The sequence below is a fragment of the Periplaneta americana genome, chromosome 7, assembly GCF_040183065.1.
Source record: "Periplaneta americana isolate PAMFEO1 chromosome 7, P.americana_PAMFEO1_priV1, whole genome shotgun sequence".
Classification (NCBI taxonomy): Eukaryota; Metazoa; Arthropoda; class Insecta; order Blattodea; family Blattidae; genus Periplaneta; species Periplaneta americana.
The window spans coordinates 22,131,688-22,152,584 of record NC_091123.1 but is presented as its reverse complement, the minus strand read 5'-3'; the positions used below and the strand labels follow the sequence as shown (position 1 = coordinate 22,152,584).

General features: G+C 33.3%; 1 protein-coding gene across 2 annotated transcripts in view; it reads left to right on the top strand.

Moving 5' to 3' along the window:
• Window positions 1-6,993, top strand: part of LOC138702968 (sodium- and chloride-dependent GABA transporter 1-like) — a 135,939-nt gene extending 128,946 nt beyond the window's left edge. For both annotated transcript variants that reach the window (XM_069830408.1, XM_069830407.1), the window contains exon 12: window positions 1,334-6,993. In XM_069830408.1, coding sequence (XP_069686509.1) covers window positions 1,334-1,468 — 135 coding nt within the window. In that variant the 3' untranslated portion in view covers window positions 1,469-6,993. The remainder of the gene's footprint in view (window positions 1-1,333) is intronic.
• Window positions 6,994-20,897: the final 13,904 nt, after the last annotated feature.

The window sequence follows — 20,897 nt, the reverse complement described above, 5'->3', positions numbered from 1 at the left end:
TGTTACGTGCTGTGTTTTAATAAAGAAAATCCACACACTTTTTACGTTTATTCGGGTCGTCAGTGTTGCCACATTAGAAAGTTCGCACAAGCTTTAATTTTTAGTGAATATTCGAACTTAGAATTAGTGTATTACGTGTTGTGTGACGTGTTTTAATAAGGAAAATCCACACAGTTTTTATGTTTACTTAGTTATGAGTAAGTGATAGAGGAATGAGCTTCATATGGCTGCAGTTTCAACATTTGGCATCATAAAATATGAACGTTTTTGTAGATACCGGTATTTATTCAATTATCCGGCAAAATCTCTTATCCGAAATTAGCCTGGTCTCTTTGGTGCCAATTAAAAGAGATGCTACTGTATTTCTTAATTATAATCAGGAATCCGCCCCTGAGCACGAGTTCTACTCTTTCAGGGGTGAGTTAAATTTTATCTGTGTATACTATATTTTATGTTACAAGTATTAGCAAAATAAAAAATATATATGAAGAGTCCACTGCAAGAATGATGGATGTCACTTTCTTGTCGAAAATGAACCAAGACTGTCAATGCATAGCTTAAGACATATAGAACGTACATAGAGAGTTATATGGCATTAACACTGATAGTCATTGTCCAATAATGATCGGAAAATCACAGTTAAGCTTTGAGCGCTAAGCATTTTAAACTTTCAATTGCTTCTCCTGCAAAATGTACTCCAAATGACATCCATCATTCTTGCAGTGGACTCTTCATATCGATCGTCCAGTTCAAAGGTGCGACAACTAAAAAATTGCCATTTTTTAGTTATTTGTACTACTGAGAGCCCCTTTCGGAGCTCTTTCCGATTCAGTATTGAGATAAGTCATATTTAGAACCAAAAAAAAAAAAAACTAAATAAACTGCTTTAGAAATAATTATAACTATGGACTTTACTAATTTATTATTAGTACATTTCGAAATATATTAATAAAGAACTGGAAGATTGTGATAAACTCGTCCTGAATTTCTAATTGTCGTGGTTATGAACCAGAAATCTGTTCCTTTCTAAGTGATTTATTTGAAACTTTCAACTCAAGATATCTCAAAACTTGTTTTTTTGAGTTGTCACACTTTTGAACTAGACAATTGATATATTGAACTTTAAAAATAAAACAACAAATGTTTCAGGACTAAGAAGGTTATATATTTTATGGATGTTTGTAGTTGTTATACCATGTCGATTTAAACACCCAAGAACTACATCACAACTCAATTAACTGAAGATAATTCATATCTCAGATTATAAAAATTTTACCCAAATGTATCATAATTCTCAAGATATTAAATCTGTTGCTTTGTTGTTTTTATGCAGAATCTGTCAAAGGGACTTAAACCGAACATAAAATCCAGAATAAAGGCACCAGAAAGACAGAAGGCAGCTGTCATCCCCATGTCAGAGAGCAGCGCGGGACTCCTAACCAAGAACAACTCATTTCTAACGCAGTAACCTGCTCAACTAACTAGTGCTTCTTGTGCTACCTATGTGATACTGACTGCAACAGCAAAGTGGATGTGATCCTTCATATTTTTATGCAAGAATTATCTTGCCTTTAACAATTTCCCTCTCATTCTCAAATATTTACTTAAACTTTCTTTTTCCGGAGATCCTCAGATAAAAACTTGGTATTTTTTATACTCTAAGAAACAGGATTTTCTTATCGGACACTCTTGTAATAGACAAACTCATACTTTATATCAACACTCTATTTCAGACACCAATTTGTACAGTCATTCTGTAGCAAAGGAACAAAATCACAATTCACAAGACTCCAGAATCTATTGTGACACTTTCAAACGTACACTCCAGTATTTTACATTACTATTGGTTAAGAATATCAGTCCCATCATGAGAAATGCTTTGTAATTGCGTTAGGATTAGCGGTTAACATTGTGATTAAAGAATTAAGTTGAAACACTTTTAATTAACATTTCCAGTTACTTATTTTAGTCATCCAGGTGGCTTAGATGGTACAGTAACTGACTACGGATTGGAAGGTTCCGGGTTCAATCCCGAATGGTGATGCTAGAGATTGGATTCACTCTGTGGAGAGATTTTTGTTGTTGCCAAATTTCCAGAATGGCCTGGCATCCACTCAGCCTCCAATCAAATCAAGTGCCAGGTTTCACCGGGAGCAAAAAGTCAGTTGGAGCGTGGTGCTGACCACATCACCTTGAAACCATGAAGCACTGCGTGCATTCCCCCATGTGTCTTCATGGTGTCTAAAAGGAAAACTTTACCTTTATCATTTGTGGCCTTTTGGTGTAATAGCTGACTAATCATTTGTAATTTACTTCAAAATTTTTAACTTTTAAACTAGGAAAGTCTCAAATGGCTGCAATTCTAACAAAAGCATCATTTAGGGTGGCAAATAGAGCAATTGCCCCCCTCCGAGTTTAAGATTAAAACAATTAATAGGCCTACTACAAAAAAAAATGTGAGAACCGTTCCTATAACTTTAAAATATTGCACTCTTATAAGCATTTAAGAAATAAAAGACAAGATTTGTTGGGGATACTCCAGGAAATTGTTTGTGGCAATGGCATATCATCTGGCAATGTCTTGTTCTGTTAGGAATGCATCAGAAACTCCGGTGTTTTAATCCACTGCATTATTAAATGTTAATGTTTTCAGCATATAAATAAATTTATAAAGACTACAGTCATAGTCCTGTGCAGGAATTGAATATTTTTTACTATTATTTTTAGTAGACTGTATGTGCAACCAATTAAGTTCAGACGTTTGAGATGGGCAGGGCATGTAACACGTATGGGCGAATCCAGAAATGCATATAGAGTGTTAGTTGAAAGACAGGAGGGAAAAAGACCTTTGGGGAGGCCGAGATGTAGATGTGAAGATAATAATAAAATGGATTTGAGGGAGGTGGGATATGACTGTAGAGACTGGATTAATCTTGGTCAGGATAAAGTCTGATGGTGGGCTTATGTGAGGGCGGCAATGAACCTCCGGATTCCTTAAAAACCATAAGTAAGTAAGTAAGTATGTGCAACCAAACCCATATCCTTCGGATTTTGTGATATTGCTTTATTTCTTAGAGATGTCAAAGTATGTGTTCAGCTAGAGATTTAATAACCGACGACATGTTTAAAGATTTTGCAGACGGTATGCTTGAGTTACTACCGTAAACAGTGGTTCGGTTGAACCAGAATGCACTGGAACACCGTTCTGGAAAATAAAAATTTATGCATGTCTGAAGCATGAGGATGCCAAACTTGACACCCAGTATGAGCACATTTGGATATTACTAAATTGATGAGGTGAGTTCCTGTAAATATTTTTTTCCAACAAAATCACTAGCCATAAACCTTAAAATGATGTCCACAGGTGCAATAAAGCATAGTATCTCAGAGAGGGCTGTAATGATATATTGGACTATATGTTACAGAAGTCCATAATATAATGTCACTAGATGTTACTGTTTTTCTTTTATTTTACAATAAAAAATTGTTTTGCTACTCGTTATTACGGTATTTATCTTTATATTTCGCTGTATAAATGTTGAATGGAGATAAATTTTAGGTTATATTTACTTTATCTGTGTCATGTTATGTTTGTAGTTTACTTTCCATTTTAACAGATTGTAAACTCAGAGCCTTTTTGTACAGTTTCTTATATTATTGAGCCACTAGATTGTTTCTTTGTGGAAATATCATGGCAGTCTAACCAATTAAAAAAAAAAAAAAAAGGGAAATTGTTAAAGGCATTGTGTAGAGATTGTGCCAAAGTTAATGTCACTCTAACCATCTGCTTTGTCGAAAACTGGCATTGCAGAAATCTTCGACAATGAAGTTGTTCCCTGCAAACTGGTGACATTGAGAATATTTATTATTAATTTAATAAGTTGTGTTTTCATTTAATGATCGTTTGCTCACGAAAACTGTTTCTGTGTTGGAGAAGATATGTAGGTATGATTTTAACAAAGCAATGGGAATTTTTTCCCATCTGGTGATTGTTGGACATACAATATGTAGTCTCTAATATTGCATTGTTACATGGAATGATTTAAGAACTTATCACCAACTTCCATTAAGTGCCAAAAATTTGTGTACATAAAACTACTTGGATTAGATGCAACATTTACATCTTTGTATGTAACGTTTTATTATATTTCAATAGCATAAAATGTATTATATATATTTCATGCAACAGTATATTTAGTTATCTGTTTCTCAACATTATATCACGTTTGAAATAGCATGGAAAGTGGTCGGAGTCTGTTCTCAGATTGAGAAGATATGTAGTCTATAGTCTGTGGAATCTGTTAATCTGTTATGTAAAAATAATCGGACAGATCTTACAGCATATATTTACAAATATCTCTCATTTAATGATGAAAAATATTATTTTCTAGCTCACTATTTTAACGGTATGGTAACAAACATTGAGAATAATATTGTAGAACATCCAGCACGAATCAAATACAAATATTTACAAATTAATTATATTTCACAATAGTTAAAATTTTGGTGGCTTATGAAATCATTCAGACATATCATTGATAATGTACTCACTATGTGTAGGTATGTTATGTGATTTGATATTATTGGATTAGAACATAAGAAATGAAAGAAGTGCTTATAAATTTAAGTATTCAGATTATAATGACAGTTACAAGCTTGTGGTTTTGGATTTTAAAAAAATAATATCTTGTTAAGATACCGGTACTATTTTCAAAATATAATACTTTTGCAATTTCTGTTGGGAATAGATTGTTTGTATATTATAATTTGGAAATTTAAATTTTAATATTACTATGTTAATCGAAGTAATAGACACAATTACTATGATATTTTATTTTGATATAATAATAAATTTAATACTGTACAAGTTGTTTTATTATAACTTTATAATGTGCTCTATCTCTGTAGCACGGAGTTGATATACATATTTAATGAAGTCTTCCTAGTTTTAAATTCGAGGGAACACACAGATTTGCAGGGGCAGAGGTTAGATACATTGCTCTTCACCTTAGTGTGCAGTGATTTGGTGCTAATAGGATTAGGAGTTGTACAGAGAAGGTTAAAAGATGTTTTCTGATACATTAATAGATCTAGACTATGTACAGAACAACAAAGCAATTTGTAACAAACAGATTAGTGCTACAAATATGTTTTAATGAAATGATAGTAATACGCTCATATTAATTTCCTACAGTAGGAAGTCAGCAAAATATTAATTAATTAGTCAGTCAGTACATGTGATTACAATCCACAGAATGCAAGTGAAGTCCGTGTTTGCAGAAAACAGCAAGGTATACAAACAGTAGACATTTGCCATGCACTTTTTGTTCAAAACAAGTTTCATATATATTCAGAGTGATTTTGAGAAAATCGGTATCCAAACTGTGACATTTTTCACACACTCTGAAATTGGTGGAGAAAAAATAACAATTGTGGGGTAAATTACGTTTTCTCAGAACACTTCCTTATTCCAACACAGCTTCATTATCATCACCATAACATAAACCCCATCGTCTCTGAATAGCTTCAGTAGTTGAAATGAGACGCTAAAAAAAAACTTCCTGCCTGAGACAACAGGCCTAACTAGGACGATATTTCCAACTTCCATGTTAATAAAGCCTAAATGTAATGTTGAAATTGAATGTCATTTATAAGAAAAGCTACTTAGATTACTAGAGTGTATTCGTGGAGTTGGTGCACTCTTCCTTCTTGCATATGAATCGACAGTTACGTGGTGGCTAATGCATTTCAGAATTGATAGGGTGACCATGATGTTTGTGCCAAAAATGGAGCATTACTGGAATTATAGTTTTAAGGTATAAATAGGACAGTTGCATAAATCATTTCTTCCCATTCCTTCTGAAATTAGTTCAATTGAAGAAGGTTGAGTTTTCAGAAAAAAAAAGTCAGGGGCTGTGTTGGTTGATACAACCACAATGTTTCCACGTAGAAAATGTTCTGGTTGGGACAAGTTAACTGGTTGAGGTTTCTTCCGGGGTTTTCCCTCAACCCATTAAGAGCAAATGCTGGATAACTTTCGGTGCTGGACCCTGGACTCATTTCACTGGCTTATTACCTTCATCTCGTTCAGACGCTATATAACCATTGCAGTTGAAAAGGCGTCGTAAAATAACCAATTAAGAAGAAGTTAACAAAATTCTACAAACAAGAGACCTACAGCAACTTCAAAGCCGCAATATTAGATTTTTTTGTCCAAACACAGTCATTGAACTGCTTGTACTCGTTGCACAACTAAAATCAAAGTTCTGATCTAAATACTCAAAACATTTTCATAACATAGGTAGTAGAAGATTCTCCTCTGTTTTCTGCTGCATATTTGTCTGTAACATTTTCAACTTTTCTTTGTATGTATTTATTCATACTGCAAATGGATATATACCCGGTGGCAGTGGTACCTAATTACACTCAATAACTTAATGACAATTAACAAAAAATACAATTAATAATACATTAATAATAATAATAATAACAACAACAACAACAACAAGGAGCATCCTAAATTAAATGACGCACAATCACTTAAAATAACATTTAAAGTAAATCTAACTTGTATCTTAACCCTAGGTTCGAACTAAAACCTTCATAACTTCACAAATTCCTTTCAGCACTACACTCATTTCGCTGACAACTCACTCACTCACTGCACTGGAACTACGACACATTTCACTGATTCCATCCTGATTTCATTAACACTTCAAAAACATTTCACTATTCAAATACTTTGCACTGCCACTATAAACTATGAAACTTCAATGACAGAAACACACTTCACTTACACAATACACTTCACTGACAACACATTTCACACTTCATTGACACAACACACGTCTTCACTGATACAACACTTCAAATAACAAAATAACAATTACACCCTTTAAATAGTGTGTATAATATACTACCGTCTATTAGCAAAGTCCTTAGCCCCACTTCCAAAAACATCTGTCTGACAGTCTTTGCTATTTTTTTTTCTTTCATTGAGGTTTACTATTACTTTGAAGGATGCAATCTTGCAATGACACACATATAGTTATGTATACACTGTCAGTATTGGAGTATTTCTTCCAGTATGTTCAATTCTTGTACATGTAAAATTACGGTAACAGAATAAAATTAAATTTGAAATGGGTCAGGTCCTTTCAGTCCCGTGCATGTAGGCCACCTGTGCCCCAGATAACTGGAAAGTTTGCTCAAGTCCTGAAGCCTCCTTGAAGGCCAGAATTACTCTCGGATCTGCTTTCCTTACTTCCTCTGGTCCCAACCTATCCGAACCCAAGGGGACATATCTGATTGTGGACAATCACATAGTATGTGGACAGAAGATTCCACTTCCTGCATGTGGGGCCTGTAGTCAATCCCATCACATGGAGGTGTTTTCTTAGAATGTTGTGTCCTGTTAATAGGCCCACTATACCTCTAAGCTCTACACAACTAAAGGTTAAGAGTATCCTACCGATCTTTCTGCTAGGACCCTCTACCTATCAATGTTTGGACTTGTCTAGCATTGATGATATTTCTCCATAGTGTGTCATGCAGAAATACTATCCATTGCGTGATTTCTCATCTGGCCCTCCGCGGAATGATACCAGGACAAGTTCCAGTCCCTTAAGCATATTTGCCGAGCCCTCTCTCGCCAATCTATTGTCAATTTCATTACCTACCCCTGATCACCACATGTCCTGGTACCAAACATAACATTACAGGGCATCGGGAACAGAGAAGATCCAGTGTCCTCTGGCATAACCGAGATATATGGTCGCCCTTATGTTAAAATATCATAAGATAATATTACTTCAACATACCTGATCTTACAATTCATTTTTAAAGTGTTTCAGATAAGTCTCTAATTAATATCACTGAATGTTTGTGGTTTCAGTCAGTGACTTATCATAGAATATTCAAGGAATAAATAATTTTATATTACATATTTTATGATTTATATAAACATTTTCGTCGTTTTTGCAACATCATCAGATACATACAATTTCTAATATATTAACCTCAGTTATAAGTAGATATTAATCAATATTAAGTGAATGCTAAAATTGAGTTAAAAATAAAAGATTGAAATATTATAAGCATTTTAACTCAATTTTAGCATTCACTTAATATTGATTAATATCTACTTATAACTGATGTTAATATATTAGAAATTGTATGTATCTGATGATATTGCAAAAACGACGAAAACGTTTATACAGATCATAAAATATGTAATGTAAAAGGATTTATTTCTTGAATATTATATGATGTCATTGACTGAAACCACAAACATTCACTGATATTATATCTGATCTTAGCTTATCACTTACCGGTACAAGTTTACCGAGAAAACCTTCTATATGTTTAGATGGAAAAGTCCATCACTTCACCGAATACACTCTAACTTTCCAGTGAGTGACAGAACATCTGTTAGACTTTTAGGAACTGTTCACCTGCTCTTGTGTAAACTAGTTTATTGGTGTAACACGTGGGCATTACTATAGAGTGCTTAAGTATGCATGTCGTTTGATTTCACAAAACTGTAATCATGTTTTTCAATATGTTAGAATATACATATAAAAGATATGCTTTCATGGATTTTCAGTTTTGATATTAATGTGAGTACCAGTAGGTACCGGTACTAAATTTGTTATCCAGGAACTGTAATGTTTTTTGTACCTGTTACACAATGTATTATGATAAAATATGTACCGGTAACCAAATTGAGAAAGGAATACGTGAGCATAAAACGAAAGTTAATGGAACTACTTTTGTTTAATATAATTAGTTCAGATTTTTATTTGTGTGCAAATAGACATTAATATTATTTTTTCATTATGAAATAAAAATTTGCAAATCGGGTATCACCTGTCAGTAAAACAGTCAGTGAATCATGTAAATAGCTAAAAAATTATTTTAAAAGTTATAGCGCAACAATTTATTGCTTAGTGATTCGTGATAAATTCAGAAACTATTAAACTGCAATATCCAGAAGAAAAATAATGGCATTATATAAATCACGATTGGAATTATTTCAGTACCAGAATCATTGTTTCCTCTAGTATCTAATAAATTCTGATTAATTTGACAAAAAATTATTACCTACTTTAACCATACCATATAATCATCGAATTAATTCACAGGTGACTCTTGACATGTAACCTCTATAATATTCGACCCACATTAATACTAGAAAAAGGAAATAATTTGGTCCTTGTAAGTTAGTTTTTACTTAGAGACCATGTTAGTAAAGATAACAATTACTTAGCACCTATTCCACAAATTTGTGAACTATATTTTAAAAATTATAAGCGAAAGTTCTTCAAATGGTTGTTTTGTTTCACAGAAAAACACAATTTGTAAGTCAGCTTTCATTGTTACATTTGGAGAATAAATTAAGTAAGTTAACTTAGAGATTGGAATGCTGTTTTGGTTAATTAGTTTTTTTTCTGATAGAACTCTTGGGTCATTACAAAAAAAAAAGGATAGTTACAGAGTATATTGCAATTTATAACATTAAGGTGAAGTGCACTGTTATTAAATTTCCTTACCACATTTTTTCTTAGAATCGGATTTTTCATCCAAATTTTACTGAAATAACAATTATTGTACAGTAAACAGTTTTTCTTCCATGTTGCGATGATTTCAGCAGATACAGGAAAATCAGCGCAGAATAATCACGTATTCAAAACACAGCATAACACTAGTATGTTAACACCTTAACAGATACCGGTAAGACTTAGTGTGTGAGAAGCAAGGGGATGAGAGGATGAAGCAAGCTGACACATAGAAACCAAATTTATTTGCTTTTATATAGGATAGAAGGAAACTAGCATCATGGCTTTTTAAAAGAACACAGAGAAAAATAATAAATAATTTTAACTCTGTTTTGTAAATCTAGAAAATATGCATTCTTAACAGAAAATAAAATTATACATTTGAACAAAATTACTAATAGGCTATAGCACCTGTGCACATAGAACGCATTACTGTTCACTGGTGGAAACAGAACCTAAATATTGTGACAGCGACGTGAGATTCGAACTCACGACCAGCGTCCCGCAAGAGAGCAGATCGTGCGGGCTTCACGGAGCACTGAGGGACAGCGCACAGCGGAGGGAAGAGAGGGGAAAGGGCCTACGTGGCGAGGGAGTTTGCACGCGCATCTTCTGCTTGCCTAGAGAGGCGAGAAGTCCGTCGAAGTGGAAAAATCGCGTAGGCCCTTTCCCCTCTCTTCTCTCCGCCACGCACCGTCCCTCAGTGCTCCATGAAGCCCGCGTGATCTGCTCTCTTGCGGGACGCTGGTCGTGAGTTCGAATCTCACGTCGCTGTCACAATATTTTCAACCACCCTCTTAAAAAATCATATTACAAATAATGAAGTCTTGTGTTGCTTCCTTATTTTCCTGCTCTTTGACCATCAATCAATATATCATATAATATTATTTCTCATTTTCCTGAATGTATAATAAAATATAAATAAAAATAGAAATTTAATGCTAAATTACTTGAATTAGGATTTTATTTCATGGAATATACCACGCAGTTTACTTAGATTTTTCATTTTAATAATGCAAATTTTGTTCTTTGCAAGAAATGCTTTTATTCACTACTGGTACCATAACAAAAGGTACCGGTACTGATAAGGGTTTTCTGAACAGTTTTGCTTATGAAAAGTAAGTCTTTTCTGAACACTGTGAGATATAGTTACCAGTACTTTATCGCATGCTTCATGGCTACTATATTTTATAACATTAATAACATTCCTCGTGATGCTTCTATAGCACACTGTTTCTATGGTGACAAGTCTTGCTGTTCACAATAATAAAACTATGTACCGGTATGTAACTTTTTTTTGGATTCATGTAATATTAGCGTACCACAGCATGAAGAAGTACGATATCTTGGACTCATCCTAGACAGTCGCTTGACCTGGAATAAACATCTCACTTACACTCTCCAGAGATTAAGATACAGACTTCATCGATTGAAAGCAATACTTTCCAGCCCTTGTCTTTCCCTTTCCAACAAAAGGTTAATATATATAATTCTTCTTAAACCTGTTTGGCTCTATGGATGTTCATTATGGGGATCGGCTTCTATAAGCCAAATCAAGCGTATTCAAACATTCCAAAATCGGGCACTAAGGATAATCACTGGAGTACCATGGTACATAAGAAATGAAACACTTCATTCAGATCTAGACCTAGCCAAAATAGAGACTGTAATTCATTCTTCCTACACACTCTTATTTGCAACATTGTCAACACATTCTAACAGCTTAATCAACCAGATTCCTCGGAACCTACCCCCTGCACGGCCTGATCGTCGCCTCAAGAGGAAAAGGCACACTGATTTGTTGATGCTTTGAGGAACGTTAATGGACGTCACCCTCTCCACAAGTCTCATATTATTGTAACGTTAATTATTTAAGCACAATTGATAGTACTAATGTACAAAAATTGTCAAATAAATTAAAAAAAAAAAAAATGTAATATTAGCACTCACAACTCGTGCTGAGAATCTTTCCACTGTTACAAAAAAGTTCTGCTTTACACCCAAATTGCATAAGTAACAATTTAGTACAATATTATAAGTGGTGCTGTAATTACCACAATTTTATTTTGCCCCCGCTGTAAGATAAAAAACCCTGGAAGAAAAACTGTTTATAACTAATGGTACTGAATATACAAATAAAGTACAAGTTCACAAGAAAATTGCGTGGAACATAATTACAGTTGTAAATGAATTAATTTTGAAATTATTACTTCATAACTTTGTGGAATAGGTTTGTGAAGAACATGGAAGTTCTTGGTTAGTATAACCTTGCTGGAATGCAGAAAAGTGATCATAAGAGTGTTAAAAAAAAAAAAAAAAAAAAAGAAAGAAAGGAAGGAAGGAAAGAAAGAAAGGAAGGAAAGAAAGAAAGGAAGGAAAGAAATCTGTATAAATATCAAAGCTGAAGTAGTTCCACATAGGTAGAAGATTCACAGAGTTTCATAGACTTAATACTCAATTTTTGTACCATTTTATCACAAGAAGAATATTGTTACATACACTACTGTACTACATTGCAATTTTTCACCGTGAACAAAAAATCACCATAGTTACTTCTTTGTTTAAAGTTATGAGTACGCACATAAATATGGACATTTTATATAAATTAAATATTTTAGATTATTGTCCTCTAAAGATAATACTCACTGATGGTTATTTTTGTTATGTTGCAAGATTATTGTAAAGAAACGAGATTTTGTAACTTGCAAGGCCGAAGAAGTAGCATAACTTCGAGATGTTACCAGGTGTTGTGATTGGATACATTAATTGTGTTTATTCTGTTGAACTGGTTCTTTCACTTATTTTATAATGCAGCAATTGTTTCTGTTACAAAACGGTTTGTGAGTTTAATTTTTAAAATGGCCTCTTTCAATCAGTGTGAACTAACTATATGAATACCATACAATTGAAACATGAGTAAAAGCCTAAGCAAACCTACATTATGTTGTAAATATTTTTCAATTTGAAACATGAAATTGATTTACTTGAATTAAAAGGGATGTTTTCCCACTCTATGTGAAAATGTGATTGTTTCATAGAGTATAATTAAATTTATATTGATAATAGGTTTGATATTGTTAAAGGAATTTTAGAAGATGTGATGATTGTATATAGTATTTTTAATCAAGTAGAGGTTTGTTGTTTGATTGTACCTTTTCAGTAATTATGTAGTGTGAATATAATATTAGTTAATTTAAAATCTTAATTAATAATTAATTCTGAATTTCCCTCACATTTACAAGGAGAAATGTGTAATATTTCCATGAGAATAGATGTTACATTTAAAGAAGTTTAAACAATTACATTGATTTCTTGTGGTAAATTTAAAGCTGTATATGACTTTTTGGGTAGAAGAGGAACGAAGAATATAATATTTTGAATAAGGGTCCATACTCATATTAAATGGAACTGTGATAGCATAATGATTATTGTTTTAGAGAGTATTCTGTTAGTTGATGGATCCTTCTTTTTCTCAAGTTTGAAGTTTTATTTCCACAACAATTAACATAAAATCAATTAACATGAAACCATAACGAATTCCCCTATTCGTACGATCTATGAATATATAGAAGCACCTTTCACCATTGCAGATTCCGTTTATGGCTCTACATTCTTTATTGCAACAGGTTTCCACGGATTACATAGATCAGATAATAACTGCCTCCCATTGGAGGTAGCCTAGAAGGACTCAGTATACTCTCCTACATGAATTTTACAATATTAAATGTTTATATAAATTTTGTAGAAGAAAATTAAAATAAACATATATGAATTATGAAGTGAAGAAAAAAAAATTAAACAGAGTGAATATGATGACTCAGAATTTGGCAAGAGCGTTTCAAAACTGAAGTTATGATGTCAGCAGTAAGTGTCTGTGGTAGTTCAAAAGTCTTCCTGAAGCTTTCAAAGAACTCGGGAATCACACCACGAGCTCCAATAAGAAGACCAATCACCTCAATGTCTTCAAGCTGGTATTTTGCTTTAAAGTAATCAACTGTTGGCAGATAAATGTTGATTTTTTTCTTTATTGACATCCTCTGGCTGGCTACTCCCCGTTTCAATCCTTATGGTAGGATCAATTATATAACCTTTCTTGGTAGCCTGGGAATACGCTATGATGTCAGTACGTCTAGAGGAGCCATTAGTAGCAAGGCAAAAAGTAGTATTAGCAAAGAGAAAACATGTACCCGGTACCAGTATCTATAATTTCAAAATGTACACTCTTAGACAAAAAAAATGACCGGGCTCCAGATTCTATGTTCGATTCGGAAGACTTTGGGTGCATTCGTCAGAGCATGATACACACGCGGATGAATTTCTTCTGTCGTAAATGTTTCCAACACTCCACTGCCACCACTATATGATGATTATATAACACGCTTCTTAAAGAGTCATTGTCTCTCTCGCAGAGTGTAGTCGGTAGCATTGTGGTTTTGTATCCGAAAGTTTCCAGTTCGAATCTCAGTCTATACTTTGTTTTTTCATTCGCATTTTTTACTTCTTGTATACTGATTATAACCAGTATTGTGAAATATTTAACAGAAAGTTAATACTTACAAAGGGCAAGTTAGATACATAATAGCAATCCTTTCCCTTTTATCTTGTATTTAAAGAGACTAAACGAAATCTTCTCGGATAGAAATAAACAAAAATAAACCTAAAGTAAAAGAAATCCTTCTCGGATAGGAATAAACAAGCATCATCCTTTTCTTTGTATTAAACAAAATAAAGAAATACATCTCAGAGACCAATAAACAAAAATCAAAATAGACAAAAAATTCAATACCGGGTATGTAATCCCTCCGCATCTATAACCGCCTGCATTCTTCGGGGTACACGACCTTGAATCGCCTACACAAAAAGCTAGACTGTTACCATGGAGCTATTACAAAGCAGATATGTAACGGCACTATTTACTTGTGTAGTCAATATCTGGAACACATTGGTTTTGTCTAACATTATTCATCTCGTTTTTGCAATACTATTAATATTATGATGATGATGATGATGATGATTATTATTATTATTATTATTATTATTATTATTATTATTATTGTGTTTGTAATACTATGAATATTATTATTGTTATTATTCTGGTTGTTGCATTATTATTATTATTATTATTATTATTATTATTATTATTATTATTATTATTATTATTACAGCTACTACTACTACTACTAGTAATACAAATTATAGTAACTGATCAATACTCCTTATGGAGAAGGGAGAAGATCCAAGAACTGAGCATCTATTTTAATTAGGAAGATGTCTCCGATATTACTGAACGTTTTTGTTTAATTTCCAAACTCCTGTGCACGTTAATAAATGTATCATTTGTTTCTAGCTAGAGAAAAAATAAAACGAAGCAAATATATATATATACTTATACGAAGGCGGATACGAACCCGGGTTTTCTGTGTGCGAAGCCAGAGTTTTACCACGGAGCTATGACACACACACACACACACACAGTTCAAACTGTTGTTTGCCGATATAAGGGTATGTTCTTGGATCTCGCTGGTTTCGTCCTTGCTACTCTGATTTTAGTCTTGTGTATCAGGCGCACAGCCGAATGGAACTTAGACAAATTTACGCTTCTAAGAGTGTACGTCTACTTTTGAAATCAGCACAAGTATAATACACTCTATTTCACAGAAGAATGGGAAGATATAGAGTCCTCCATTGGGATTGAAAGGGAGCTGCCCTAAAACATCCAAAGGCCATGTGGGTTGTGGAATTCAATGACATTCCTAACGGAGGACCTTGTATCAAGAAACACTCAAACAGGTTTATTACGTATGCTGTAGTGTGCTCTAGTTCTGAATATCTCAAACTGAAGTCTAAGAATGAAGGAAGTACACATTATATACCATTACATTTACTGGTAATATATTATGGTGGTCTCCACTTTAGGTCTCTTAAATGCTGTAGTAGCTGAAGGCCTGTTATGTCCCACTTTTTATACTTTGTTTTCTAGTTACTGCATCTATTTTGTCCACCAAAGACCTCTGTAGTATCATATGACTTTGTACTAATGGCTCCTCTAGACGTATTGACATCATAGCGTATTCCCAGACTACCAAGAAAGGTTATATAATTGATCCTACCATAAGGATTGAAACGGGGAGTAGCCAACCGGAGGATGTTAATCAAGAAAAGATCAACATTTATCCGCCAACATTTGATTACTTCAAAGCAAAATATGAGCTTGAAAACATTGAGGTGATTGGTCTTCTTATTGGAGCTCGTGGTGTGATTCCCAAGATCTTTGAAAGCTTCAGGAAGACTTTTGAACTACCACAGACACTTACTACTGACATCATAACTTCAATTTTGACACGCTCTTGCCAAATTCTGAGTCATCATATTCACTCCGTTTAATTTTTTTTTTATTCACTTTATATTCATATATGTTTATTTTAATTTTATGTCAAAAAATTTATGTAAACATTTACTATTGTAAAATTCATGTAGGAGCATATACTGAGTCCTTCTGGGCTACCTCCAATGGGAGGCAGTTAACAATTTAAATTATGTACAAACAACTAAAATATGGTAGGCCTCAATTGAGGTATTGACTGCAGAGACAAGGTACCTTGGGGGTAAAAAATAGTTGGTCAGTAAGTTTACATGGTGACTCCGGTTATTTTATGAAAATACATATGAACGCCTATCTCTAGATTAGGCATATCTCGCAGATAGTGTTTAATTCCAAGTCTTTTGAATTTCTTAAAGATCTTATTCAGGGCTTTAGTCTAATTCTTAAAGAAATACCAGTGGAAGATTTCGGTCTAATAGGGAAGATCGAAGCCCTTTCTTTGACTAAAATCAGCAGACTCTTCAATACTCATAACATCAGTAATCAAAACGAAGTGTATCTGATTATTGTCTGCAGATTTACAATTATAAATGCAAAAATGTCCAGGTACGAATACAAGAGGTGTTTACTAAATAGGTTTCTCGAGTGTGAAAAATTAACATACCTGTACGTAATATTATTTCCTTCTTTCTCACTGACTCTTCGGTTTTGTATGAACCTTGGACTCCTTTAATACAACTGTCTATTCTGTTTTATCCAAAGATTTCTGTCGCCTTTTTTTTTAATGTTCATCTGTCTTAGATCTTCTTTGACCTTGTCCAATCACTTAAGCTTCTGTCTTCCAATTTTTCTCTTTCCCTTCCAAACGATTTCCTGCCGTGCTTTGTTGATTCATTTTTAACAACATGTCCTACACATTCAAATCTTCTAAATACAGTGGAACCTCTATTATCCGTGTTAATGAAGGGGATGGACTGAACGGTTAATCGAAAAAATCGGATAATCCGTACCATGGAAGATTTTGTAATTTTCTCGGTGGTCTTGTATTTAACTTGCTAGGTAGTGGATCAGAAGTTCACCACTTTAAGTCTGGTTGTCAACGACGGGTTTTTAAGAGGCAAGGAAGCCCTTTGTAATGACTGTCTCAGGGAAGATAGGAATAAAGGAGGTCTCCTGTTGTAGATTTATGTACCTTTTTACACTTCATCCTTGTTTTTTTTTTTATTAAATCGCACAGTTGTAACTCCTATCTCGTATTCTAATGCAAGATGGGCCATAGTTTCCGTTTCTCAAGCTATTCAATTATTTATATTTTTTTTCCGATACTTGGCACAACACGTTTTCTGTTAATAACCGTGGAAGACATTTTATATACAAGTTATATTATAGAACGGCAATTCGAACAGTAGACAATGTTGTGTAACGATAAAACCTTGTAATAACTCTCTCTATAAAAAAAAAATATGTGTAGAACCTACTGATATGATGTAGGCCTACAAAACAGTACTTCGTGTAAGTTATTTATTTCTGAAGCAAAAAAAAAAAAAAAAAAAAAAAAAAAAAAAAAAAAAAAAAAAAAAAAAAAAAATAGCGAGAAATTGAAAGTCGGATAATCCGCCAATCGGTTAATAGGGGGACGGATAATCGGGGTTCTACTGTCGGACTTACTGATCAGTTCTAATATTTCTTTTCGTGGATACTTTAAAAAAATTTAAGTAAATAAAGATGCTAGTGTACAAAATGAAAATTCAAGGAACACTCGTAGGTTCTTTTCCATTTTCTTCCAAAAGTTTTTTGCGCAAACTTGAAAAACTATTGGCAACAGAAGGATTCCATCAAATGACAAATACACTCTAGATAAGATGGTGGCCTCGTTTATATGTATGTTTAAAGAAAATGACAATACGATTGAATTATCTTACTTCAGTTGTTGTAGTCTGCAGATGTCTAGGAAGAAGAGTACTGTAATTATAACAATTATCACTTTGACATGCAAGAAATTGTGTAGACGATTAGGTTCATATTGCTAGCAATGGTTTCCTGTATAATGACTTTGAATATTGTTTCAGAACTTTCAAAAGTTTTTTGACCGGAGACAACCAAGATTTAGATGATAATAAAGGAGTATATTTTGCTTTGATAATGTAAAGATATCCAACATAAATGTACTTGTTATTAATATGAGAGTCATTCAAAAAGTAAGGAGGAATTTTCTCTATTCTCAATCTGAAGGAAATGTTCTCATCGTGCAACAGGTGCTGTCCTCTTACGAGATTGCATCACAAAGGAGCAATGTGCTGTTGTGTTCGTGAAGTGATGGGAACTATATGACCGGAAGAAAGTAAAATCCAGTGGGTAGAATGATTCAGAGAAGATTAGACATGACAAATTTGACAAATGATTGTAGCGCATTGCTCCATTGCAGTGCAATATCCCATGATTTGAACACTGTTTTCCGAAGCACTTTTTCGATGCCATCTGTTGCATTTTGCGAATAATTTCTGACACAAGGTGCCGACTGTTTTCAAATAATTTGGGGGGGGGGGGAAGCAGGACTCTGCACGAAAGTTCTGGAAAACTTTAACTGATGTTTCTAAAAAAAATTCCTTTAAATATTTTACAGAAAATGGCATAGTCTGATTTTCATTAAATATCCGTGGGAATTGCTTACCCAAGACTGCTGAATCCTACAGTCCTTATACACTACAGTACGGTACGTTTTCCGTTTCACAACTTTGTTCATTCTTAATTAATCCTTGCAGTGATGAACATAAGCTACTACTCTGACTGCCACTACTGCAACTAAATTTATTATTCTGTTATCTTTCATTGCAGTTTTATTTTGGACAGTTTTGTTTGTGAAAAAGTTATCCATTAGATTAGATTTTTATTAACCGATAGAATTACAAGCATTCATAGTGTCGTCAGTACACAAGAAAAATGACATAGCATATAATATAATACAAATAAACTTAATTCTAAACAAGCTTAACAAGTTAATACTAAATGACATGCAAAAAAAAAAAAAAAAAAAGAAACATTATTAAATATATAGGCTAAGCTCATCTTCAGTCTCCACTGTTCCATCCAGTCTCTTTTCTGTTTAATTTTCCCTGTCTTGTCTTCTACTCTGGCTTACCTGGAACATAAAATGATCAAGGGCAGTATCAAGGAAAGAATATTAACTACTAAAATGTTAAACTTAGATATTCATTTGTGCAAAATGGCATATATGTTAATAAAATGTTCTTTACCTCTTTTTTTAATTTCCTTATGTTAAGTTCTTTGATTTTTTGTGGAAGTTTATTATATAAATTGCTGCCTCTATGTGATATACTGTTAAGAGTTCTGGTAAGCCTGTGGTAATTTAAATGTATGTTCTGGTGTTATACTCATGATAGGTTGAATTTGTTTTAAAGGAATCTATGTTTTGATTAATTAATAAAGCACACTATTTCTAAAATACATACGCAGGGTACAGGTAAGATTTTTAGTTCTCTGAAAATTGTTATACTTTCAATTCGAATAGGAAGTTGTTTAATGATTTAAATATTCTTTTCTGCAATTTGAGGACTAGTGTCACTTTTGGTGAAGATCCTCAAGTAATAATACCATATGATAATTAAGGAGCGGATTCCTATGTAATTAAATATTCTTTTTGTGTGTGATAAAACACAATTAACAAAGTTAAAAATTCCGAACATGAAGTTTCAAGTTTAAAACCCGAATTTTATTTTACATAAAACACGTATTTTCACAAAAAAAAATGTAAATACATATTTTCAGGAAATCTATTATAAACACATAAATCTTGGTGTTGTTTTACTTAAATAATTTTTTACAAGAACTTTTAAATATTTTAAAACTTTATCAATTAAATCACTCATAAGTACGTTATCTTTCTAAGAATTCTTGATTGCTTCGTGTTTCTAAGCGCTAAGTGGTGTATCCGTGATCCATTTTCATAGTAGTAGCGCCTCAAGTTCTGAGAATTGTTAGGCAGCATATCAATGTTATTATTAGAGAATAAATTAACATAGACAAGGAGGAGAGATCTTGCAACACAATGTTTATTGTTGCTGAAGATGATTTCATTCCATGCTTTGTTTGTCAAACACAACAGATAAGAGCACGGGTATGAACATTATTTAATTTAAACAAATCTCTCGCCTCTCGCTCATGTCCATCAATTAAGGCAATACGTCTTGTTGTGATTCCCTGTTATCAGGCTTCGTGAATCTATATCCTTCAAGATATACTGAAAGATGGTTGTTTAAAAACGATTTGGCTTTCCTATTAGCAAATTTAAGCTTTTTGTGTGACACCATAAATAACTCGAAACATCCAAAAACCTGTTTTCTGAAACAGGGAGGTGCGTGCCGTGGAAATTAAACTAGACTCGCTAGCAGGTTCAGAAACAAAATTACTAAGGGACAAATTCCAGAATGTGTTTGGGAAAAACAGTGGATATAAAAAAAATGTGTAAAGTTGCTCAAGTATTGGAGGATGTGCCTGTAGGTGAAATTGACGGTGTATGTGTTTGTGACATTCCTCTCTTTAAATATTCACGTCTGACGTCCTGTGATGTGGAAAGATCGTTTTCACAGTATAAGTCGTTGTTCAGAGATAGTAGGCATGCATTTGTGATGGAGAATTTGGAGATGACCTTTGTTGTTCACTGCAATTCTCGGCCAACTACTAGCACTCAAGTGTGGTGGGTGAGTACCTAGTAACATTTTTTTTTTTCCAAGCTAAGTAAGGTATTTTTGTCATATTTAAAAGAAATATTTTTTTATTTTTAGCAAATATTTTCGTACTTTTTAGCACATAAAAAATAAATTAATTAACATTTTTTAGCACATAAAAATCCGCTCCCTAATGATAATATTGAATGAACATATCCAAAATAGACTGATATTAAAAGTTCCATGGGTGATATCTTCGCAAGGATTCGAAAAGCATAATATAAGCGACTCAGCTTCTCAGTTAGATGTTGTATATGCTTTTCCCATATCAGA